The 25,506-nt window shown below is 38.3% G+C and overlaps 3 protein-coding genes across 9 annotated transcripts; 2 read left to right on the top strand and 1 right to left on the bottom strand.

Moving 5' to 3' along the window:
* Nucleotides 1–253: 253 nt before the first annotated feature.
* On the top strand, nt 254–8,773 carry LOC124154487 (serine/threonine-protein phosphatase 2A regulatory subunit B'' subunit gamma-like). Its single transcript, XM_046528260.1, has 9 exons — nt 254–489; nt 660–764; nt 855–970; nt 1,093–1,261; nt 1,354–1,536; nt 4,272–4,405; nt 5,548–5,761; nt 5,836–5,963; nt 8,526–8,773. Exons 1-9 carry the CDS (start codon nt 325–327, stop codon nt 8,635–8,637), a joined length of 1,326 nt encoding a protein of 441 aa, XP_046384216.1. The 5' UTR covers nt 254–324; the 3' UTR covers nt 8,638–8,773.
* Nucleotides 8,774–10,714: 1,941 nt separating this feature from the next.
* On the top strand, nt 10,715–18,661 carry LOC124154486 (transcription initiation protein SPT3 homolog). 4 transcript variants are annotated; one of them, XM_046528259.1, is made up of 6 exons: nt 10,715–10,826; nt 10,970–11,104; nt 11,318–11,536; nt 13,778–14,232; nt 16,111–16,407; nt 18,253–18,661. In XM_046528259.1, exons 2-6 carry the CDS (start codon nt 11,014–11,016, stop codon nt 18,427–18,429), a joined length of 1,239 nt encoding a protein of 412 aa, XP_046384215.1. In that variant the 5' UTR covers nt 10,715–10,826; nt 10,970–11,013; the 3' UTR covers nt 18,430–18,661. The 4 variants fall into 4 exon arrangements, with proteins under 4 accessions (XP_046384215.1, XP_046384212.1, XP_046384213.1 ...); XM_046528256.1 differs by having other exon boundaries at nt 10,715–10,901; nt 11,002–11,104; XM_046528257.1 differs by having other exon boundaries at nt 10,715–10,901.
* Nucleotides 18,662–21,427: 2,766 nt separating this feature from the next.
* On the bottom strand, nt 21,428–25,473 carry LOC124154483 (cyclin-dependent kinase 2-interacting protein). Of its 4 annotated transcripts, none has more exons than XM_046528252.1 (6): nt 25,400–25,473; nt 25,091–25,291; nt 24,827–24,998; nt 24,662–24,749; nt 24,408–24,552; nt 21,428–21,674 (listed from the first exon to the last, which is right to left on the bottom strand). In XM_046528252.1, exons 2-6 carry the CDS (start codon nt 25,161–25,163, stop codon nt 21,472–21,474), a joined length of 681 nt encoding a protein of 226 aa, XP_046384208.1. In that variant the 5' UTR covers nt 25,164–25,291; nt 25,400–25,473; the 3' UTR covers nt 21,428–21,471. The 4 variants fall into 4 exon arrangements, with proteins under 4 accessions (XP_046384208.1, XP_046384211.1, XP_046384210.1 ...); XM_046528255.1 differs by having other exon boundaries at nt 25,454–25,471; XM_046528254.1 differs by having other exon boundaries at nt 25,420–25,464.
* Between the last annotated feature and the right edge of the window lie 33 nt (nt 25,474–25,506).

Raw genomic sequence — 25,506 nt, 5'->3', positions numbered from 1 at the left:
TTCACCCATTATATCAAAAATACATTATTTTCATATTGTTAAATTAAATCATTAACGTTACTTTAACTATTCCACCTCGTTTCATTAACAAATTCGCTTAAATAACAATAATACAAACCATTCCTTCTTTACATATTCACTGTCGCTATTTCCCAGGGCGTGGGATGACCTTACGTGGGTCAAGATAATGGACCCCTTCGGAAGTGCGGCTCATCCCTTGTCACTTTTGTAAACAATAGAAAGTTGACATGCGAAATTCGTATCTTGTTTTCTTCGAATTGTTGATGTTTTCCTTAACGCAGTGCTGGATTATTTACATATTTTATGGAATTAAAGTCATTGCTTCGGAGATGTGCATCAAAAGATACTCAGAGTGAAGTGAAACATGAAGAGACGGAAAGTGAACTTTTCTCCAAGTATTACCACGAATGGAAAGGAAAAGAGCATTCGAATGTTTCCTATAAAGCCATCCCGAAATTTTACCATAAAGTATGATATTCTCCTGCTCGCTGTGAAGTGAATTATTTATTGAATTGAGAGAAATAAAGTTGATTACCGATTTTACTTCATATATCCAAAGGTTTCAATCCGTGTTTTGAAACCTTAATGTAACTGTCAACATTATCTCAGTTTCTTTTTCGTTATTGAATTTCCGCCAGATACCTAAGGAAGAAGATACCTTGTTGAGGAAGTTATTAGAAGAATCTCGTACTCTATTTCTCAGTCGTAGAAATCGTCAGCTAATTGAAAATGACGACTTGAAAGTACGTATTTTAACTTTGAATTACCTGTTTCCTTGTTGATGTCCTTCGTTTTAACATGCTTGTAAATTACATTCATTTTTATTTTTTTAGGCTCTATGGCGTTTGCTCAACACCCACCACAGTCCGCCTATAATTGCCGGCGAAGAGAAAATGATTAACTATGATGATTTTTTGAAAGTTATATCATTGGCTTGCCCTAATGTCAAGTGAGTTCGTTAATTACATTTGTAGAAGCTCACCTCCAGTTGCTGTTCTATTAATTCTCAAATCTACTGGGAAGATGACGCTAAGCTTCATATTAACCTGTTTAATCATTGATCTCTTCAAGATTGTACCTGTCTCCAATTGTCTTTGGGAAACTTCTGAAAAGAGATCCCTATGGTCGGGTATCCATCGCCGATCTGTTTCAGTACGTAATGAGGAAAGTCTGGTTGAATCAATCCCGTATTGGCCTCTCTTTGTATGATCTCACAGGACAAGGTTACCTCAGAGAGCACGTAAGTTTCTCTGCCATCATTTCCCATTTGTTTAAATACGATGGAATTTTAATTAGACGTTGCATTAATTCCTGATATAACTCTTTTTTCAGGATTTAGGAAGCTATATTTTAGACATGGGTCTATCGCCTGTCATGGCGCTGGAGAAATCATTCCATTCTTTCTATCAGTGCACGGCTGTCAGAAAATTTTTCTTTTTTCTAGACCCTCTTTGCAAAGGTCGTGTTCGAATTCAAGACATCCTTGCATCTGGATTTCTTGATGAAATAAGTGAGGTATAGTATTTCTGTGTGCGAGGTTGTTTCATTAATACACATCACTTCCAATGGTGCCCTTGCTGGGGCAGATTCAGACGTTTATTTAGGGAAATTTCTATCTTGGAAGGGTAGGCACTATGCTATGCAGAACTGGGTGTCACATGAAAATGTTAAGTTTGCATCAGTGGCAAAGGTTTTGGTTTTTTAATTACGTAGTCCATTATTTAATCTTCCCAGGATTTTCACTGGTTTAATTTGTGGTATATCACCGACATTTCAGTGGACGACCAGTGTCATCAGGCCGAAAGAATCAGGGGGGGAGGTGTGAGGAATTCCTTCCAGCCGAATGGGGGTTTGGGAAAATAGGGATTTTCAATGCTCAAAAACAGCGGTTTTAGGCTAATTCGTTGACTAGAAAGACACAAATGTGCACTAAGGTTACTAAAAATTTGTAATAGGGTGGTTTCCTATTATTTTTTTATTGCCTAAATCGAAAAGATAATTACTCCTGGTGTACGTATTTCACGCTTTTAGATTTTTAAATGACGATATCTATTTTTCGCGATTGAATGAAAAGTGAAAATTTTCAAGCGCGCGAAAACAGGACGCGTAAGTATGAATACCGGGAAATCTCTCCATGAGACGTATTTCTTGTTCCCGCTGCCGCCCTGTGAGGTGACCTTGAGGCGAAGCTTAGCGCTGATACGACGCAGGCTGCTAGCGGGTAGCTGAATACCCTGCTGGCTGGTAGCGCTTGGCTTAAATAAGGATTATTAATACCTTATCACACGAGGAAAACTTTCCGACCTTAGACAGTTTTAATAAGTGATTATTAATACATGTTTCCCTGAGCTCTGCGCCTCATGCATGCAGTGGTAACCTCAGACGATGTATAACTCCCATCTTCTCCTATAGAAACTAGGTCCCTGTGACGTCACGTGGAGTGGCATGGCATGGGCACCAATCTGGCCCTTTTCAAATGAGGATAAAAATGGACCATTGCCATTCGTCTAAACCCGTATTTCTAAAACGAAATAATTTATATATTATAAATACACTAATGGTGGGTAACGAATCGCAATCAATACCTTTCGTTTTCTTTGATGAAGGAAACTACCCTATTCAATTCGTTATAGGAGGTAAATTTGCGGGAAAATTTAACTAAATATTTTAGTGCAAAATGGTAACCTCCAAAAATTTTGATTTTATCTAGTGTGCATTTCAACCCAATAAGGGTGGGGGCTATAGCCCCTCGCTACCCCCATAGATCCGCCACGGTGTCGGTACGCCGATGACTAGGGAGTTACATGATAGAAATGCGCAAGAGGCCCAATACCACTTTAATTCCTAGGATCAAATGGAAGCTGTAAAGCTGGTAATCTCCAGTAAAATCAAATTATATTCTAAACAGTTCCCTGATAAAGAATTAGACAAGTTAAAGGGCTCACATCGTTCTGGAAAATATTCTCTCAAAACAGAACAATCGTATTTGTATTGTAGGTCAGTATTACATACTACATTTCCTCATTCATTGTTCATATTGAGGGGGTGGGGCGAAGGAGGGAAGGGGGACATTGCTGACTTTCTGTACCAGCCACTACTGCTCTTTTGTCAACTTTCCCTCCATCCCTTGCAATCTCCTAAAATTTTTCCTGAAATGAATTCTCCCTCTGGGGAAACAGAAGTTGGCTAGCCTCATTTTCACGTGGTTTAACCCTTTCACTGCTGTGAATGTACCCAGTACGTTCGCACGCCAGGCTGCTGTGAACGTACTTTTTCTTCCTCCCTGCCATGCGCTCAGCACTTTCGCTGAAGCACTCCGAAGGCTCGCTAATCCGGGACCCTTTCCTCGACGAGCTCACTCTCGCTGGCCCTCTCTTCGACCCTCCCAGTGGGGGGGCTCCCTTCCCAAAAGTGACCGCTCTGACTGCAATTTGAAAATCAACCAATCAATCTGATCATCAAAAAATGATTGTTCGCATTGCACTCCAGCCAATCAAGTACGTCTTCGAACAGTGTTTCTGCAATGAAAAGTAACGATTTGGTTAACTTTGCTAAAATGGCCATTTTCCAGTGGTCCACTGCCACGTCTTTAGCAAAGTAAACAAAATCGTTATTAAATACCACGCCCATCCTGGAAGTACCTGCTCCATGGGCCCACGAAATGCATTTTAACCTTTTCGCCGCATGTGAGGAGGTTTTTGGAGATTGAACAGCAGTGAAAGGGTTAAACAATATTTCTCTAATTCACTTGAATGGGTGCGGGAAAAAAATACCCCTGGACTGGGAATCAAACTGTGGACGTGGGAATCAAACTTTGGTGGTCCGGGCCACTGGACACAACTCCACTCTATCCAGGTTCCCGAAATCCCATGGCATTTGTACCAAGGTACTACATGTTAGGCCCTTGGGGTGTATCAAGGATGGAAATTTAAAGGAGAAAGGACTTCCACCTTTTGAGACACTGTACATTAATTAATCCCCTATTAATGCACCAGGAGTGAAATATCACACAATTTTCAAGCTTAAGAACCTGATTGGCATGATTTGTTTTTTGCCCATATGTGTAGGTTGAGATTACACGATGTGATGTCTGTTCTTGTGAACAAAAGGTGTGCCCATTAGAATTAACTTGTTTGCATTTGGACCCTATAGGAGTGGTTTTTTAATTAATACATTAAGACTAGCATCTAAAGGTGATGTGCTTGAACATTGTTGCTAATAAAAAATTGCAATCTATTCCTTTGATGTAGCTCCGAGGTGATGTCATGCCTAAAAATTTACTTGCCAATTGGTTTTCTGCTCCATCAGCATTAAGAGTTTACGGACAGTATCTTAATTTGGACCGAGATCATAATGGAATGCTGAATAGGAAAGAGCTGGCGGAGTAAGTATATTTCTATGCTTCACTTATAATTTTACGGCAATAATCGTAATTGAGGGGTTGAGAAGACAAGGGGTAAAAGTGATTTTTTTCTACACAAAGTTAGGAACAGAAATTGATAGAAGGAGTATACAATAATTGGTGGCCAACGGATAAGAGTGAGTTTCTATTTTGTGCTGGCATCAAGTAGAAAATTCAATGCACTACTAAACATCTAGTTGATCTCGTTTGTTATTCTTACCCAAAAATCTGTTCCTAACTCTGTTTAGAACCAAAAATCACTTGTACCCCTTGGCTTCTAACTCTCTCAATTATAAGAAATACATTCAGGAGAGCATGATCTTTCAAAAATTCGTCAAGTTATTGGTACAGTGTTGTAGCATCCCTGGAGATTTGACTTCAGCTCCAGCAATCGCTCAAATGATGCCGGAAAAGTGAATTCACTTGATAATTTTCCGTGATGGCATAAGGGATAGGAAGCCCATTACTTGGCGTATCCCTTTTCCCATCACTGAAACTAATGCTAGCGCAATCTGTCAGCAAATCAGAGTTCATAGTTGCTAATAATGATTTTTAATGCCACATTTGACTTTTAATGGAATGAAAGTTGTAAATATACAGAAAGGGACAGAAGGAGTGATGGGAAAAGGGATGGTGGGATTGACTGTGTGTTTCAGACAATGATGGGTTGCATAATCACTCTTTACTAGGCTTAAGTGAAGGAAGCTGGTGGTGCTTTTTGCAGTTTTTTACATGGTTCACTTATTGCTATTGCATTTTATTTGTAACTATCTTTAGAATTGACTGATCCACCTCTAAAATTCATGAGAACTTGGGTGATAGGGTTGAGGCAGAGTGAGCACAACATAGATTTCTCTTTTACTTATTTATTGGAGATGCTACATACCAAATGTATGATTTATTTCCATTAGTTTAAGTCTGTGACATAAATTTTAGTGTATGGTCACCTAATGAGTATTTTGAAGTTATTGTTCATAAATTCATTAAAGCAGATTCCTTTTGTCTTGGCCTGTTATTACTGTTCTTTGTCTTGCTTTTCATAATAGACTGTCAGCGTAATGATATGATCATTATTACATGTAATGAAATACTTATCTTTATTTAATATTCTTTCTATTCGTCAGTTATGGAACTGGAATGCTGACGCAAGTATTCCTGGAGAGGGTATTCCAAGAATGCAATACATATGGAGGAGAGATGGACTACAAAACTTATTTGGACTTTGTGCTTGCCCTAGAAAACCGACAGGAACCTCAGGCACTTCACTACTTGTTTCGCATACTTGACATCAATGGAAAGGGCTACTTAGATACATTTTGTCTCAACTATTTTTTTAGGGTAAGGCTGCATGACTGGTTTAACTTTCCATCAGGAGATTCAGTGTAGTATCTGCTAATGACATGCCATTTCAGGGAATACAAGAACAGATGGCCCTTCATGGTCAAGAGGAAGTTTCCTTTGAAAATATCAAGGATGAGATATTTGACATGGTTAAACCAGCTGATCCTACCAAAATAACTCTACAGGATTTGTTAAACTGGTAAGTATGTAATAAAAAAAACAGCAAAATTGGTTGACTATTCAAAGCTGATGCTAAAAAGGCTATCTTGATGGAATTGCTTTGGTATATTCATCATGCTTTTAAGCTCTACTTGTTTAACACTCTTCACTTGATACTTAAGTTCTTCCTTTAGTGTTTACCATCAACTTAGTTTATTGTTTCAGGATATAATTTTTATTCAATAGGGCTATGAGAATATTTAGAAGTTTTGCTGCCGATACCATATTCCTTAAAATTTGCTTAGATGAATCACATGAGGATTTCCTGGTGTGGAATCTCAAAGAATTTTGACTGCTTTGCCATTGTGTCACACTCTGCATTTTAGACAACATTTTGATTTTCTTATGATTCTATTGTCATCAGGTCATTGTAATCTATAAAAAAAATCTCGGAATTGTTCTCTTCATTTGATCTGCCATATCTTTAGGATCAGTAAATTTGATTTTGCTGGTGGTAGCACGCTCCACCCATATGATGGCACGAGATTCTTCCATTCTTTCCCATCTGCATCTATCCTCGACTATGGAGTCATCAACCGGCTCCTTTCCTTTGTCTCTCCCCCATCTCCTTTGGTGTGGGCATGAAAGTCTCGGACGTATGCGCCTGGCCTCGGCAGTGTAACCCAAGAGTATGGCCCAGGGTTTTCATCCTATTCCCGTCAGGGCATGTTGTGCTAGTTTTCTGGGCCAGGTTGTTTTCTCTCATCGAGGGGTCAGGGGTCTTCTGGTTGGCCCTCAGTTTTCCTCAATTTTTCTGAACAAGTGAACGCTCCTCAGCTCTGATTTAATTTTATTGCTGAGATAGTATCGGTCATCACAATTGGCCATGTGGATTTACGAGCCAGATTACTGTCTGCAGTCTGGATATGGCAGAGGTTGGATCACCAATGTGCTTGCCCCTTGTTTCATAACCACTTTCCACATCTCCCTCATGTCCTCACCCTCCAACCACCCACAGCAAAATGTTTGGAAATGGAAAATATACTCATTGGCAAAAAATCTAGTCCATAACCCTTTTTTCTACCAAAGTTCTGGTTGAAAAAGGACTGCTCTTAAGTTTTTCAACTGAATTATCCATGCTGAGCTGGAGCTAAATATGTAGAACAAGCAATTTTCATGCATTAAACTTAATCCATCAAGCAAAAACATGCACGGCACTTGCACCAGACCACAGTCATGAGCCCTAGACACCAGACTGATCCACAGAACAAGTAACTAACCATGCAACTTTATGCAACTACATAGCAATTAGTACTGGCTGTGAGCAGCCAGCACTAATTTGCTAGCATACGGCGAGGTGCACAGCATATTACCCCTTATCCAAATGGGAATTCTAATGACTTGATACATGTACCATGGATTACATTAAAATAACTCTGATTGTATTCAGAAAGAATCTTGTATATATTTACCTATCATCACTGGTCAACGGTCATGAGATTGGTTTGACGCAGCTCTCCCCTCAATTCTCCTATCCGCTAATTTTTTTCACTCCTACTTATTTCTTCTCTTTCACATCCTTCTTTACCTGTTCCATGTACATATTTTATAAGAGGTCTTCCTTCTCCATTACGTATTGCCATCTACTTGTCCTTCAACGATTGTCTTCATCAGGGCTTGGTGTTTCAAGATGTGGCCAAAGAGGTTGTTTCATCTTCCTATCAAGGTTTTCATGAGGTTTCTCTCTACTCTATAGCACTTCCTCATCACTTACTCGGCTAATCCATTTGATCCTCATTATTCTTCTGTTGCACCACCTTTTGAAAGCCTATACCCTTGTTTTCTCTGCTACAGTAACTGTCCATGCCTCACTTCCAGAGAGAAGCATTCTCTATTACTCCATACTATTTATCTTCTTTTTTTGAAATTATGTGCTGTAGCTCTTTACCACACTAGCATCAGCCACCACTGTGATGCAGAGAACTTTTATTTTATATCAGCAAATTATGTTCATGAAATGCTCTACCGTGGCTGATTTACCAGCTGGCCAAGTTGGGAATGCCTCCATTGCTCCTTGACTCTAATGGTAGTAGTCCTTCCTCTCTCTCCCATGTGCACCTAACTGCACTTATATGGAATCTAGTTGACTAATGATCATGATGCCGTTGGGGTCCTGTTATCAGTTGATCTCCTTATTGAAAGACCTTGAAGCCATTGCTGAGTGTCATATAACAGGACCGTATGACGACAGTGTGAGGTGAGAAACAGCTTGCCAAAGTTAATCTGACCTCAGGTTGAGAGTATGTTTATAAACCAACGCAGAATTACCTAATGACAATGGATGACACATCATAGCATAGGCTGTAATTTTGTAAGTATCCTGTGGCAAACTCAAACAGAATGCTTTGAAGTTTGCATGTATAGTTACACAAAACCTTTCTTATATGGTTTAACTCATTTTGTCCCTTCAGATTAGAAAATAGTGGCAGAAAAGCTGAAGAAACTAATTAGGCTTGGATTGTGGGGGGATGCTCATAATGTGTACTGAATTACTTTTATTGAGTTATGGAATGTGTTTTATATTATATGCCATTGATTTCAGTGGACAAGGAGACACTATAGTGAGCCTTCTCATTGACTTAAATGGATTTTGGAGCCATGAAAATAGAGAAGCTTTATCCCCAGACTCTGGTAGTGATGCTGCAGAAGTTTAATCGAAGAGAAAATCTAATATTTTTATCTTGGTACGAAAATGTTAATTTTCTATGCTTGACTGCCTGTATTCATATCTAATACAGTGATGATATTTTTCAAAGGTTCACTTTTTACAATAAACGATTTATGAATGAAGAGTTTTTCATTTTTGTCCTATCCTGCATAATTTTTGTGTTGGATATGCATTGACTGGAGGCTGGGTGCTATTTTTATAATACATTCATATATATTTTTATAAAAATTATCTGCACTCTACTAGAGTTTTAGTGCATTTGATCCTGAAATGAAAAATCCCAAAATCCAAAATAGGGTAGTTTCCTTCATTAAAGGAAACGAAAGGCATTGATTGCGATTCATTATCCACTATTAGTGTATTCATAATATACAAATTATTTGGTTTTAGAAATCCCAGTTTAGACGAATGTTAGTGGTCAATTTTAACCTCATCTGAAAAAGGTCGCATTTGCAGCCATACGATGCCTTTCCACGTGATGTGACCTAGATGCTGTACGAGTAGTCAGGAGTTTTACATCGGCTGAGATAACCAATGCATGAATGAGGCACAGAGCTCAGAGAAACACATCTTAATAATCACCTATTAAAATTGCCTAAGGTTGGAAAGTTTCCTTAACTTGTTAGGATATTAATAATCCTTATTTAAGCCAAGCGCTACCTGCTAGCAGCCTGCATCATATCAGCGCTCATAGCCGTGCACCAAGGTGGCCTCACACGGGGGCAGCCGGAAACAGAATGACATCACACAGGCTTTTCTCAGCATTTATACTTGGCCATCATGTTTTCACACGCTTGAAAATTTTCACTTTTCATTTAATCGTGAAAAATAGATATTATCATTTAAAAATCTAAAGGTGTGAAATACGTATTCCAGGAGTAATAATCTTTCGATTTAGGCAAATTTTAATTTTAAAATAGGAAACCATCCTATTCAGTTTTTCTCTTTGTTGTGATTGAATTTTCTCTCTGCTTTGTAGGACTACACAAGGGAACTGCAAAGGGGAGGCCTAAATCCATCCCATAGAAGCCTGATTTCAGTTTTCAAGTAGGGGACATTTTAATGGGTTTTCAAGCATGTCCGCAAAGTGGCAATGCGTGATGAGCAATCCATTTATACTTTGCATTTGCAGCAGACAATTTGCATTAGTTAGGATAATAGCATTTGAAAGTTTTGATTTCGATAAATTCTATTCCCAATTTTCAGTCATGATCCCATCAACTACATAAGCTCTGTGTCCTCTTTCCCAGTTTCATTTTTTATATTAGATTTCCTTGTTGACTGTCTTCTCTTTTGCTACATCCCATCATTCTCCTCCCTCCTGGCATTCCACAGCCATCACATCTTTATTCCACCTTTCATCATTTTCTGTAAGTTATTTTCAAGCTTACCCTAGTCTTTAACTCACTTATTGTCCTAATATGTAGTCCATATGATTGTATCCATCCTTGTGGCCTCCTTCCATTGTATTTATATGATCCAAGGTTAAAAAAAATATCTTGAAGTACTTGTTCATATGTTTATCTTTTCCTTTCTATTCTTGTTCGGTGACGCTTTGTATGTATGCACAGAATATCAGAGTATAAAGGAAGCAAGAAAGCAATATGAATTAGACAGAAGTAAAATGACCTAGAACACGACTGGATGGAAAAGGAATGGATTTTTGGAGCTGCTGGATGTTATTTTGTAATGTATAAGTGGTAATTCTTTCAAATTCATACCAAAACTGTGCTTTTAAGAAAGGTGTAATATAATAAGCCAAAATTTTACTTGCCGCGCGAATATTTCCTCTACACCAAATGGAATTCACCAGCTTAGGAAAGAGTCATTTCACGTGGTGGGAACTTCCATGCATATTATCGATATGTTATTTCTTCGGTATATTAATGTATTGCGCGAGTTTCATAATAAGATTTTTATTTGAATTTAATTAAGTATTGTTTAAATTTATTCGTGACCTTCCGTCATTTCCCGTGCCGCAGTAACTGCTGTTCTTAACGCTGCTCTTTTTGAAATTGGCGGAAATCAGTAGCACGATCTCAGCGCTACTGCACTGGGAGTGGTCGCTTACTGAATTATATTAAATGCAGATTGCAGGCAGGAGCGGGCTTGAGATTCGTTTACACCGTTCACTCGATCCGATTTTGGCGATGTAGTCTCGAATATTTGTTACGGGTGAAATTTTAATAATGTTATAATACCGTAATATCGCACCGGGACACTGCTGTTTATGCTCTAGTGCGTTAGTACGTAAGTATTCAAAACGTTGAAGACGTTTCGGAGTACCATTATAGCGAATGCAGTGTACTTATTTCCAGATAAACTGAATTGAAAATTTTATTACCATCAGTGGAGATTTACCATGGATGTATTCGCTTCGGAGCTACTATCTGGTGGCTCGGGTACGAGCGAAACAGTCACAACAGATGGGGAGCATATAAGTTATGTTACAGGTATGTGTGTAATTGTCTGATCAAGTAGGCCATTTAGAGTCTTATATGTTATGCTCAGTTAATGATTGATGCACCTTCTTCTGACGGAAGATTACGTGAATTAAATGAAGTGGGACGGGCCTGATTCCTTCCTACTTCTTATTGATTTAAGCATAGTTTGCGTTTCTAATAAGTCATTATTCATTTTCATCCTTATAACTATGACATATGAAGACATTCAGGACATGATGTATGGCTTTGGTGACAGTTCTAAGCCTCTTTTGGAGTCAGCTCAACTAATTGAAGAAGTGATCCACCATCAAATGGTGTCAACTTATAATCGTGCTGTGGAAGTTTCTGAAATGAGAGGATCAAAAGTTGTTCGAGTTGAAGATGTAGTTTTCCTGCTTAGAAACAACAAATCTAAACTTCAAAGAATACTTAAATTTTTAGGTAGGTCCAAACAATTTTAAGCATTATTTTACCTATTAATCCTTGTTCTCCTATTATTGTGTTCATTTGAAAGATATCTGCCTGGAAATAAATATGTGAAGTCAGTATGTTTACTTAAGTCCATGGGTTTGTTGGTATGTAATTTTCCCCCTTGTAAGCATTTTATTTGAATGGATACCTATCATAGTTAATGAACAGGAAGGTATTGCATCTACCAACATGCAGGGAAAAAATTTGGAATTCTTGTAAGTCTTTGGAAAACATGGTGTGTGTATAATTTGTATGGATTTTCAAATGTTTATATGGAAAACATGGGCACGATTTAATTATTGATAATTCTCATAATGAGCTCAGGGAAAGTAATATTTCAAATAGTTTCTTAATTTTCTGCTGACATTGTGGATGGATATGCATTGTGGACATTTATGAGTATGCATATAAATATATCAGAATCATGGGAGTAGACCTTTTCCAATTCCATAGGCGAATCCTCTGCGGAACTTCAATAATCTTTCTTTTATAATTGGCATGTAATTATCTTCCCAGTCAGCTGAAAGGTGTTAGACTGATATCACGTTCCAGTAAACTTATGTGTTAATATTACGAAGGGGATTTATATGCAAGAAATATGTGATAGCCATTTGGTGTGCATGCTTCACTTAAGAAAAATTCTCTATAAATATTAATGGTAAATCATTGGAGTTGACCTGCTCCCGAATTTTCCTGCCAAAGGGGCATGTCCACAGATGGTATATTTCATCTGGTGCATCTTTAATTTTTTAATCATTCATTAATTATACTATCTTGAATATTATTTCAAAGTTTTCATTCACCACAAAAGCAGAATAACTAGTGATTTCATAGCATCTTCACTGGCTGAAAATGTGAGATGCAGAAAGATATTTATATTCAATGGCGTAACTAAGGGGGGTGGGCGGATAGATCCCCTTCCCCCGCACATGAGGGATGGATCCCCCCAAAGCCTCGGAGAAATTAAAAAAAAATATTTTAAACTAATGCCAGTTTTGACATTCAATAACAGCGTCTGCTAAAAGCTAAAATTTTAATGACAAAATTATGCGAAATGTATTTCTAGGCATGCCATTTTAAAAAAAATTGTAGGAGGTCGCCATCCCATCTGTTGTTCTGTTCTTTTATCATAGTTGGTAATTTTTACGTAATATTTTTTTAAATGAACAATTGGATGGAATTGAATTACTTTCAATATAGATATAATTACTTTATACTAAAAGATTGGGAGATATTTATGGACTGCGGAAAATGACAGGTGCATCAGGACACAGTGCATCTTATAGTAAGTAAGGTGTCCTTCTGTTTTTAGGAAATACTCAGGACATTAGTTCAATGTTATTTAAAGAAAAATAGTACTAATTAGTAACATCTACAAGATAGTTGATTAACTGTTTATGACGGTCATGGGAGAAAATAAGGTGCTTGCTCCTCTGAAGTGAAATAGGGAGTATGTTTGATTATAAATAAACGTATTCAACCTGTTTATATGTTTAGATGGAGCACTTTGCAAATCTGCCGATTGGCCTCTGCCATACTTGAACTTCTGGACTATATTAATCCCAAGAAAATGGTTTAGAAACAATGAATCTGCCTAGAGTGCCTTTATAGAATGTATAAAATACTTATTCTGTAATAGGTCAATATACTTATAAGTTGCCTATATATTATACCTATAGGTATTAATTGGTAATCATGTGCTGAAGATATTATCTAGGAGATTATTATGTAGGTAACATTAGGAATCCTCTTTCAGATAGAAATTCCAATCTCCATTTCTTTTTTAAATGTACATGCCAATGCCCAACAGTATTTTTCACTATCGCCCAATTGGGAACTTATGCTTCACCTTTTGTTTTTGCCTTGTGGGTCAGGGAGAGTCACAAAAAATTTAGGGATAATGAATAATGTCTCTGTAAGACTTAAAGGGATGGTGAGAATAAGTTAAACTGACCCTTTCAAGGCATTGAGGACTTAAGCAATGCACAGGGTTGGAGCTCAGAGAAAAATGTATGTAGTTGCTTGCGCAGGTTGTCGGGCTGACTTTAGTAAGTGACCTTACATGAAAGTTAGAAAGGTAAATAGCAGATTCAAATTTTATTGTCTTCCCTGATATGTGTGTGCAAAATGTAATGTGATATTCAATTTTTAATTTTTACCTAGTTGAGAATTGAATAAATATTGTTTTAATTTTTTTGTTTATCCCTTTAGCGTTGAAGGAAATAAAAAGGAATGTCACTGGCTCCATGGAGAATGAAACAGTTCCTGAGGGTGATAGTCGCTCAGCTTTTGGAAAGTGCAGCTCTTTGATTAATTACCTCCTGTCTATTGATCAGACCGGAGAAATTGAAGACATTATGTATTCGGCTGGTTTTGAGAGTGCTTGGACAGGAAGGGCGGGGATCAGGGATGGAAGCACATCAAAGGATGAATCAACGGCTCCGCTCTTTTCCCCACTCGTCCAGTTTGATGCTGTCAAATATGATCGCTCTCTTCGAGCAGATGAGATGAGTCAGCTTATGGATAAAAACACCTACTTTCGGTTTTTTGAAGCACGGAAAGCCAGCTTTGCTTCATTCAGGAATGGTGGAACAGCCAGGTTCTGGGACTGGATTTCGAATCCAAGAGGAAAAGCTCGGTCAAAAAAGAAAAGGAAAACGGATAAGGTACTGATTTTCTTGGATCGTTTGACTGAATTACATCTAAGAAATGTTCGGTATCAGTTGTTGAGTTATCTACCCATGGTTATTGTCATCAAGGGTGAAATCCACCATGAGAAAAATCTTTTGGCTCAGCTAGGATTCGAACCTGGATCTCCATATTGCCGCTCCGGTATGCCACCATTTACACCACCAAGTCATCTACTTCCAAGGTGGGGATTGGGGTTGGGGTGAGGGTTGGTGTGAAGGCCAGAGTGTTGGCTTCCTACCCTGTGAGTCCTGGTTTGAATTCTGGTTGAGATTTTTCTCGGTCGAATTCTGCTCAAGAGCTCAGATGGGACGTTAAGCTCTGGTTCCCTTGGTACCTTTCATTAAGAGTAGGCTAATACTGATGCAAGGTTTCTCTCCACCCTTTCTTTACTCATGGGGCAATTGACCTCAGCTGTAGGTTGCCTGCTCCAAATACTGTACCATACCTTCTTCCTAGGAAAAGTTCTGGCTGGGTTAACCAAACAAGTTGTTAGTGTCACAGGTGCATATTGTGGCCCAGGAGATGGAGATAATGCTAAATAGACCACTGTGAGAGAGAAAACCCTTCTAGTCACTACATATTCTGTGACACATGTTTTCCAAAGCACCACATGTACCAATTGACATAGCATATAGTTATGCACACAGACGTATTAATTTTATGTTTTTAGTTTAATGTGGACTTTTTTAAGTTCCAATTTGGGCTTAGAATGTGAACAGCTTGTTTGGGAAATCCAATCTTAACTTTTCTTTGAAAAAAAATGGATTGTTGGTGTAACTGGTAGTTTATTCCGTATTTCTAAATGAAAATGACTGCATTTGGAGAGCTGTTGGATCTTCAAGTAAACTGTTCAATTAGTCATTCATTGCTCAAGGCGACAGTAATGACAAGACGGAAATGAACCGTTTGAACCGAATGAAGTAAGCAGTTTGACGCATCAAAAGGTGTCTCTCGTTGAACTTCCAAACGATGCGTGCATTTGAATAAGTTGTTACGTCATTCGATTTGAGCCCAAACTCGGAAGTATATTATAACACTCCTTGGAGATTTAGGTTTAAATCTCAGCAAAGCTAAATGATTTTTACATAGTGCATTTAACTCTTGCTCTAAATAACTTTCCACCTGTACACGTGAATGCATTCAAAGTAGAGCTGTGTCACCCATGAGTGAGTTGTTCATTTTGAGCAGTTCAATGCCATGAACCATGTGAATTGCACTACTTTGCTCGGACATACTTTAATGGATGGTAATCAATCAAATGGTCCATGTTGACCATGTGGTTCATGAAGAATCATTGCATGATGGGAAATGTAATCGTGTGGAAAAGAAGTTGGTTTTTTGTAATATATGTACCTCATTCGAAGGATTCTGGGCCCTAATGTGGTTATTGTTAAAAAATAATTACAATTATATAATGACATCTGGAGAATATCATGGATGGTATAACGTACAAAAGAATAAAAAATAATACATATTTCTGGCAAAGTTTGTCATAATGGATTGAAGTGAAATGATAACTAATTACGCAATTACATTGGATGCAACTTTATATTTTTCTGTTGGATATGCATTTCAAAAATTTCATATTAAAAATCTGCTTCACTTCTTAACGAATGGATGCATGAAGGAGTGTGAAAATGAATGGTGTAACTGCCCAACTTGTGGGAATACATTGACGGAAAAGGGAACCTGTTCTAATTTGGTTAATGCATTCATACATGTTCTATTCTACTAAAATCATTCAAGAATTTAAACTTGGACCACTGTACCATTAAATTATCTTCTTACCGTTTTTTGAGAAAGCATTTTTTGTTCACATATAAAGTTTTGTTCTTTCAACCTTCTTACTGTAGGATCTCAGTGGACTCTTTGGGAATGGTGATGTCAGCACTGGCGAGGAAGAGACACCTATGAAAGGAGGCTGGCCTCAGCCGACAACGTTGGCCCTTGAAGTGCTCTCTTACCTTGCATTTGAGGGAGTAGCGCAGCTGATAGACTTTGCTCTACTTGTTAGACGAGATGGCGTTCAATCTCAGGAGGATCGTTTGATGCCGCCTCTCTACTTCAACCCAAATTTTCCCATTCACCAGGAGTCCATTAGTGGTCGTAGATATGATTCAAGATATCAGCCATATCCCCGGCGAAGTTATGTAAGTTTTCATTAATAATAATTTTATTAATGCATTTTTGTGATTCACATCATGGGAATTGTTTTTATTTGATCGATCTGATAATGACTCTTGTCATTGAGCCTGGTAATTGTTGTAGAGGGTGGATAGAAAAAGCATTTTTTTATATATCACTCTGCAACTAGTACTTAAAGGTTGTAGTAGTTGACCTTAAAAAATTTTCTATGATCCATCAAGTTGTGTATTTTAAGCAAATTTTTAGTAAATGCATCTCAAATTTGCAATTTTTTCATGTTTTCTAGGGGTTCTAGGAGTGAAATAATTTATAGTTATGCAGTTATTGCTTGTATATTGATTGATAATGCAGAATGAGTGTGTTTGAATCAGGAAAAATGGTATTTTACTTCGTCAAATTTGGTCAAAAACACTAGTAATACATAAACGTTGCAGATCTTGGGTAGACAATTGCATGCTATAATTAATGTGAACCCACTAACTTAAATTTACCTTGGACATTAAAGCAATAACAAAGGAATTAAACTTCTTCTCTTACCAAATGGACAACCTATCTAATACACATCGTGTGAAGGTAATCGATGTCCGTCAGGCCTTCTGGACACCTGTGCACACTGAGTGTTTAGATTTTAAAAGCATGCTTTGGTCCTCAAATTTGGTAATGTATCCCTGTCCTCTAATTGAGCTCCAATGCGACCATCTCAGTGGTAATTACCACATGCAGCAGTTGGATTCTTGGCCATCACATCACTTAGGAATGAAGGGTCAAAGTCTGCTATATTTGAAGAGAAAATCATAATTTCTTGTAGCAATACCTTCTAAACTGTCAAGATAATATCAGGAAAAAATGCTATTTTTTCACTTTTTTCTGAAAAAGTCATACTACCGCCTTAAATTCACCGCTTGAAGAATAAATGTGCTTGAGTTGAAATCTCTGATTATTCATGAGGACCACCAATGAAAAACTTCAAGCATTAGAAAAAAAAAAATAATTTTCTAGATGTATTCTACTGCACCGTGGCTTGAAGTATACAAACCCATTGGAACCCCAATTTTGCATTCTGAGACTCAATTTTCACACTTCTTGCACTTTTCTTTTGCATACCATAATGACTCCTCTTTTTGTTCCTCTATTTTAAATATTCCCACTTTTTACGAGCTATTTTGATGTAAATTAACCCTTTCACTGCTGTGAATGTACCTCCAAGCGGGGGGCCTCCCTCCCGAAAAGTGACCGCTCTGATTGTAATTTGAAAATCAACCAATCAATCTGATCATCAAAAAATGATTGTTTGCATCGCACTCCTGCCAATCAGGCAATCAAGTACATCTTTGAACCGTGTTTCTGCGTTGAGAAATGACGATTTTGTTAACTTTGCTAAAATGGCCAATTTCCGGTGGTCAGCAGCCACATTTTTTTAGCAAAATTAATAAAATTGTTATTTTTCATTGCAGAAACACGGTTCAAAGACGTACTTGATTGCTTGATTGGCAGGAGTGCGATGCAAACAATCATTTTTTGATGATCAGATTGATTGGTTGATTTTCAAATTGCAGTCAGAGTGGTCACTTTTCGGGAGGGACAACCCCTGCTCGGAGGGTCCAAGAGACGGGCCAGCGAGGGTGAGCTCGTCAAGGAAAGGGTCCCGGATTTGTGAGACCGTACGAGGGTGTACCACGCCCATCCTGGAAGTACCTGCTCCATGGCCCAACGAAACGCATTTTAACCTTTTCGCCGTATGTGAGGAGAAGGTTTTCGGAGATTGAACAGCAGTGAAAGGGTTAATAACCAGCACATTTCAATCCTTTGATGAATTCAATTGGGGTTTTTGTTTCCTCACTTCCTGACAGGTTGGTGCTGTACCTCGATCCTCTGCGGACTCAATGGTTAGGTCTCCAAAACCGATAACGCCTGCTGAAATATACGAAGCACTGAGGAGGTATTACTCTCCTTGCAGCATTGGTCCACTCTCCCACTTTGATAGGGAACCCGCGCCGAGTGCGGCCAGGAGACTCCTTTGTTGCTGACGTGTTGGTCTTGCATTGTTGGAGGACAATGTGGTGCCTGATACATAATATGCTCATTTGAATTTAGCGGGGAGAAATTCGACTGGCTCATGCTTTATAAATTATTGAATTTCATGCCTTAGTACCGACAACTTTTTGAGCAATACAATGTTTGATTTGCTTTTGAATGAACTTATGTAAATGTTATTATTATTTAATTTTATCTCGAATAAATTCAGATGTTGAACAATGATGCTTTCTGTTTTATGATCTTTGTATCATAATTACACATTGTGTGTATTTTCAGGGATGGGGATTTACAAAAATATTGGGGGGGGGGGGGGTCCCAAACCTGGGATCTTGCCCCAAAAAATTTTAGTTGAGTTGTGAGTTCTAAGTTTTTTAAGCATTTTAGAAGAGTCATATGATGTACATTAGATCCATGATAACTTGAATTACGATATCTGGACACTCCGGGAAAAATCAACAAGCATGACACATTTTTTCCTCACACCCGTAATGAATTTTTGAGGGGGCTTGGGCTCCCTCAGGCCCCATGGAGTCGGTGCCACTGTCTTTTTCTCTTGAACTTTGGCTCTGAATAATTTGATTGCCTCTGGGCCTGGCCTTCTGATTTGAAACTTCCTCTGTTCCTTCACACACTCTAATGTGTTCTAACACATACTCTAATAACTCATCACACACTTAACACATCTACTTGCTTGACTTTCTCCTAGTAAACAAGGATGCATAACCATGGCTTGCGGATGAAAAATTAGTATTTCTCATAATCAGCCACGTTGTAATTTAATCATTTCCTGTCAATGCCTACGAGAGGAAAATGCCCTCTGTACTATGAGTAACATGAGAATATTTTAAAACACACTCTACTGAGATCTTTTTTGGGGAGGAATTACCCTGGTATTCACATCCCTCTGATTTGTGATCCAACTCCACGAGGTGCCCGGCTATTACCCTAGCCACTGGACTAGTCCCTCTAAACTTTTCCTAGCATGAGTCCATGGCCAAATTATTGCATTAGGAGTATTTAAAAAATATAGAATTGCTTATGATTTTCAGTAATTTATGCTTTAATGAGACCAACTATGTTTTTTTAATCATTGCGGAATTTTAAGTGGATTTAGAGTGCCTACAAAGTTAGTAAACACAAGGTACTAAGAGTTTAACTCTAGGATTCCATTAATGGTAACATTAAAATTGCTTACACACACAAAAAACAAAGAATTCTCAGAATGTTAAATATTGGTGTATGCACCAAAATTTTATTTGAAAAAATCATTAAAAAATATAACAACGTATTCCTGTTGTGAGGAGGATTATAAATGAGTAATAGCATTGGGCTCAATTGCCAAGGAGTGGCACTAACATAAGTCTCGCTAAGCTGGGCTTCTATACACCCAAACAATGCTACCTCAGTCATCACTTCCCTTTCCCTGCCTAGTCAATTGCTTGCGTTGAAAAATTTACTCTGGCTAGAGCAGACATCAGCTCTTTAGCAAATGAAAATGCTTGTTCCTTGAAGCTGATGTGCGGCACGAAAGGTTTAAGCAATCGGCCTGCCAAATATACGGTAAATATTTTTATCTATCTTATTTCTAGCTTCCTTGTTATTGCCATTTCAAATCATTAAATGCATTTCCGTATCCTTTCCTTAATTTGTGTTGTACCTTTAGATTTCTTACTTTAATCATAACCATTTCGTAAATCTGCTTCCTCAGTATTATTGTTTGCTCAAAGTGGACAAGAATCCCACCTAAGATGAGAAATTCATCTTTCTACTCCCAGCTTCCTTTACAGAAATGACTTTTCTTTCAGGCCGAATCAAATGCACTGTTTGTCAGTGTTTTAAAAAGTAACCCTAGCTACATTTTAAAGGTTTGACAACTCTTATTTACAGATTTCATTAACTTATTGGTTTTAAAGGAAACGGGCATTTGTCTGTTTCAAGACAAAAATATTATTTCCTCTAAAATGAGAAAAAGTGAGGAGGACATCCCTTATTCTCTTTCTGGAGGAACGTGGTTGGTTACAACATTCTTGGGGTGACAGTAGGCAGGATATACTGTAATTTATACCTCATTATAAATTGAATATTTCATCTTTGTTCGACCCTCATTCAGGGTTGCTAAATGCAGTATGGTATGGTAATTTGAAGAGGTGACTGACAGCAAAGGCCATTTGCGCCATAAGGGAAGGGTATGGTAAGGACGGGTGGAGAGAAACCCGGTGTCGGCATTAGCCTGCTCTTAACGAAAGGCACCAAGGGGACCACTGCTTGACGTCCCATCTGACGGATGGAGTGCTGTCCTTGAAATGTCCTCCACACGACATTCAAGCAGGGATCGGGCAGTCTCTGAAAATTATCTGCCACCGTCGGGGTTTGAACCCAAGCCCACGGGGTGGGAAGGCGACCCTCTAACCGCCGCACCAACCCAATCCCTGGCTGCTAAATGCCAAGAGACAAAAAAACACATTGGCAGACCTCGTGGGACCAAGTGTTAAAAAGGAATAAATTCCAGGGGAGGAAGAGCAAAGAAGATCGAAAGGGAAATAGCCACGTTTGGTCTGCATTGGCAAGATCTTCACCTCTGCGATGTTGACTCCACATAGGGATGTCGGCCAAACTCTCCCCCTCCACTGTGAAGAGAGTTCCATATCCAGCTGGATGTCTCCTGCACCTCATATTCCCCGTGGTTTCAATCAAAATCATTTATGGCGTCAACTGGTGCAAAATGTAAAAACAAAACAAGGCTGATATGCAGTCAGGGAAAGGAGGAAAGACAAACAGAAAGGAAAGGAAGGATGCCCCCAGGCATCAAGGAGCAAATAACCTTAAAGATACTTGTAGTGAGTAGGAGGCAATTTTTATGGTGAAACATATCCTGTCAGAATTTTGCCAAGTGCAAGCCTGGAACTACAATGATTAATTCCAAATTAATGAGAAATTACTGCCATTCTATGAATGAGATAAATTACTCTTGAAATGAATTATGCATTCTAAAATATAAAACTTTATTACAGAACATAACAATGATGAAAAATTCATCGATGGCCAGTTTCTATTAGCATTGCTTCCAACTTATTTCTAGTTGCATTTTCATTCACCATCGCTGGTTGATGAGCCCAGGCCGCTACGTGGAACAACAGCGCTTCACGTGTAGTGCAATGACACACTCCTTCCAAGATGCTATTCTTGACTTCCAGCTCTGCGGCATACTGTGACACTATGTCACTGGATACCTCGCCTGTAAGAGAAAGGAAAGTTGAATTGAAGATAATAAATGATATGAAAATAATTTTATTATTTAAAGATATGTACATACAATTAGGTAAATTTCAAAGTGAATCCACAGGGTTCAATGATGCGAGGTGATGTATGCCTCATATAAGCACTGTATGTATCTCATGTACACAATAACCTCGTCTTCATTTACACCCTGAGCAGTGGCGCAGCTAGGAATTGAGGCTGGGGGGGTTTGGTGCAACTAATACCAGTGTGTGTAGAGGTATGGAATGTCCACCAGGATAAGCGGCAGGTGCAAGATTAATAAATTGCGGAATTTAAAGATAAACAGTTCAAAATGATGAGTTTTACAACTTTCTGATGGATATTTTATTAATCCTTACACTATTCTGTTAGTAATATCAATCCAATTAAGTAAAATGAATTAAAGTTAAAAATTTCTCTGAGCTCTGGGGGGGTTTTATCCCCCAAACCCGCCCCCCCCCCTCACTGCGCCACTGACCCTGAGCACCCACTATTTGAGCTTATTCTTCTGGAAGTTAAGGCTGTATTAAATACTAAACTTCGTAAATTTCACGGATGAATTTAATAGCGACCAGTTTCATTGTTGTGTGACATCTTCAGTTTTGGGTCCCAAAACAAAGACGTTGCACACCCGTGACCGTCATAAAAGGGGGAGAGCTAGAAAACTTATATATACAGCTTTCGTTCTCTTGGCCAGGAAAATCTCAGACGGAAATATAAGGCTTTTGTCTCCCAGATCAAGAATCGTCCACACATATATTTATGTCTTTAGTAGAGAAAAGGTTAAATCCCAGGGGATGGATTCAAATGGCATAAGTACTACCATTCCCTCCTTCTTAGCTTCCTCACCTTGGACAGCCTTTTAACCTTACTGGCTTAATGAATATAACATCACACTCTCCCTGTATCCTGTATTTGAACCTGACAATATCTCACAATGACGAAACTGGTTATTTCATACATGAAATTTACAAAGTTTAGTATTTAACACCGTTTTAACTTCCAGGTGAATAAGCTCAAATAGTGTGTAGTCAAGGTGTAAATGAAGATGAGGTTATTGCATACATGAGATACATAAGGTCATAAGAATATACGGTCATACTCCCCCTGTATTCTGTATTTGAACCTCATGATGTCACACAACGACAAATCTGGTTTTTACTGCATTCATACGTGAAATTTACAAAGTTTTGTATTTCACTAACAAGGGGAATACACGACCTTCGCATCGCCGATCGAGCTCAAGTTTTGCGATTCGGTAGTTTATGGGTACAAATGTAATATGCCGAAGCGAGACGACTCACTTCTCGTAAAATTCCGAGAAAAAAGCAATTAAAAATCGTAAAAAATGAGGATACGCTATATAAACTGTTTTGAACGCCTAAGTTAAACAATTGGGCGACAGCCCTGTGGATACGGTGTCCGACTGTGGAGGTGAAAGTAGCGAGATCGATGCTCGCTCACGAAACTTTTTTTGTGTTCATTTTTAAGAATTTTATTGTTTAAATTTTTAAAGTTCGTTTTCTTATCTTCGTTACTACTATGGAATATATTTTTAAAAGAGTTTTTTTTATATATTTATATCAAGAATGGATCAGCTCGGGATTAGGAACTGAGGATGAAGGGTGGATAGAAACCCGGCGTCGGCATTAGCCTGCTCTTAACGAAAGGCGCCAAGGGGACCACGGCTTAACGTCCCATCCGATGGACGGTGTACTGCACAACTAGTGTAATCCACATTACACGCAGGGATTGAATTTAGGAATGTCCCTTAATTCTTTACCGAGATTTGGATGTGGAAGGCCAGTACACTGCCTCACCACTCCAGTTAATCCTTTATTTGCAATTTTCAGGATGGAACTCATCATAAAGACATGCAAAGCAAAGTGATTTGCGGCACCACAAACAAGCAGAAAAGGCGTTTTTTTCCACAACTGCAACGACTGTCCATAATTTTTGAAGATGGCCGAATGAGATGGCCGGAGCTTTGGCCATTTCTTGGGAGCTTGACTCTTATCCAGTGTGACCCTTCCAGCAAAAATAGTTCTGACACCCTTGTCACCAAGCCCCTTAGCAAGTAACTGTAGTACCCATACCAAGGTGAACTAGCAGAACTCCAAAATGATCTATTGCTTGGAGATCGAGAGCCAATGAAAGAGAATCATCCTCTTTTATAAGACTGAGTCTCACAGATTCCACTTACTGAATATTTATACAAATTTTAATACATTATTCTTCTACCAGGCTTCCGAGGAATATGGGCTTCTCTTACCATTGGAAGAATATTTTGTGACCTTTCAACCTACTACTTCTGAACATTACAGAATGCTGAATAACTCTAACCCTGTTTGCATTCATTTAAGCAATTTTCTACAGTCAATGAATCAGAGTAATGAATATTTCATGATTTATTATTATCATTTATTGTATTATAATAGTTGAACCAATATATTTTGCCTCACCAAAAATTGTGTACTACAAATGAGGAATGTTAAAAGTTAGGTTGTCTTAGATTTTTGAACACGCTTTATTTAACTTTTACAATGTCTGTTTAATTCAACCACTATGCTGTAAATAAAAACGCAATGAATCTTATCAAGAATTGCAGGTAATTGATAAAAAAATGTTGCTGTGACACTGCTGGACTAAGACATCGTTTAGCCTTGGGATGATTTATTTTTGGGGAAGGAGACGAAAAGATTGCTCTTACCAAATCTTTCCACAGGCCAGGTAAGGAACATAGGGGTGGGTTCTGTATCCTCTGCACCTCTCCTCGAACGATGCTGATAATTCTCCAATTCACACATTGCACGTAGTTGTTTCGCACATAGCTGCATTTTCATTACAATGGACGACTAAACGAAAGGAGAAGGATAATCTTAAGTCTAGAATTCCATACCATCTAAGTTCAAGTAAAAGGTCGTAACGTTAAGTCGATCTCTCAGAATGATCGATATGACGTACCAGATCTTTGCAAGTATTTTCCAAAAGATCACAATAGTATTGAATCCCGTCAGGATATATATCTCTTTCTTCGCTGGCAACTGGTTCCCTGCAAAGCATAGGCATGTTCATTGTATCCGTTTTAATTTCCCTTCTAAAATTAAAAAGTACTTGAAATTTCCTTACATTGCAGCTATCTTCAAAGCATGTATTTTTGCCAAGATATCGGCGCCGGCAAGGTGAGCAGCGTTCCATTTTTGAATGAGATTGTACAAGTCGGCAACATTATCTCGAACGGTTCTAGGGTTACCAGTTAGATTTCCACGTTGTGGCGTTCTACTAACTGGGCTTTGACGAACTGCCGAAGTTATAAACGCCATTTAGAAAACATTAATATGGAAAATAGTATAATCAACATGAAATCGTTCACACACAACTACAATAACAAACCTATTACTGGCGAAAATGTGATTTCGTCACCTTTACTAAGGCGACTTGGAGATGCAATCTCACTAGAACTCATATTTATTTATGCCACCTTCAATATGTCACCAAATATTTCCCATTTTCGCTCGGTCTTCATCAAAGGAACCAAGGTGCAGGAAAATCAAAATATCGAAGGCAGTTCCTCACTATCCGAAATGTATTCAGCTAAGAGACAAAATCGCGTATTGCAATGCAAATTAACAGTGTTATAAAAATATAAATGAATGCTTAAAGTGCTTATATAGAGAGTTCTAGCAAATATACAAACAAAACCTCGTGGGGCGCTCACTCACACAACTTCAAATGTGTTTATCGACAAAAACTCACTTGTTTTATTTTCCTTTACTGAGCTTCATCCGTCTGCCGCAGTTGACAACAGC

The sequence above is a fragment of the Ischnura elegans genome, chromosome 2, assembly GCF_921293095.1.
Source record: "Ischnura elegans chromosome 2, ioIscEleg1.1, whole genome shotgun sequence".
In the NCBI taxonomy this organism is placed as follows: Eukaryota; Metazoa; Arthropoda; class Insecta; order Odonata; family Coenagrionidae; genus Ischnura; species Ischnura elegans.
The sequence above is the reverse complement of the archived record's forward strand: the minus strand, read 5'-3'. Positions and strand labels throughout refer to the sequence as shown.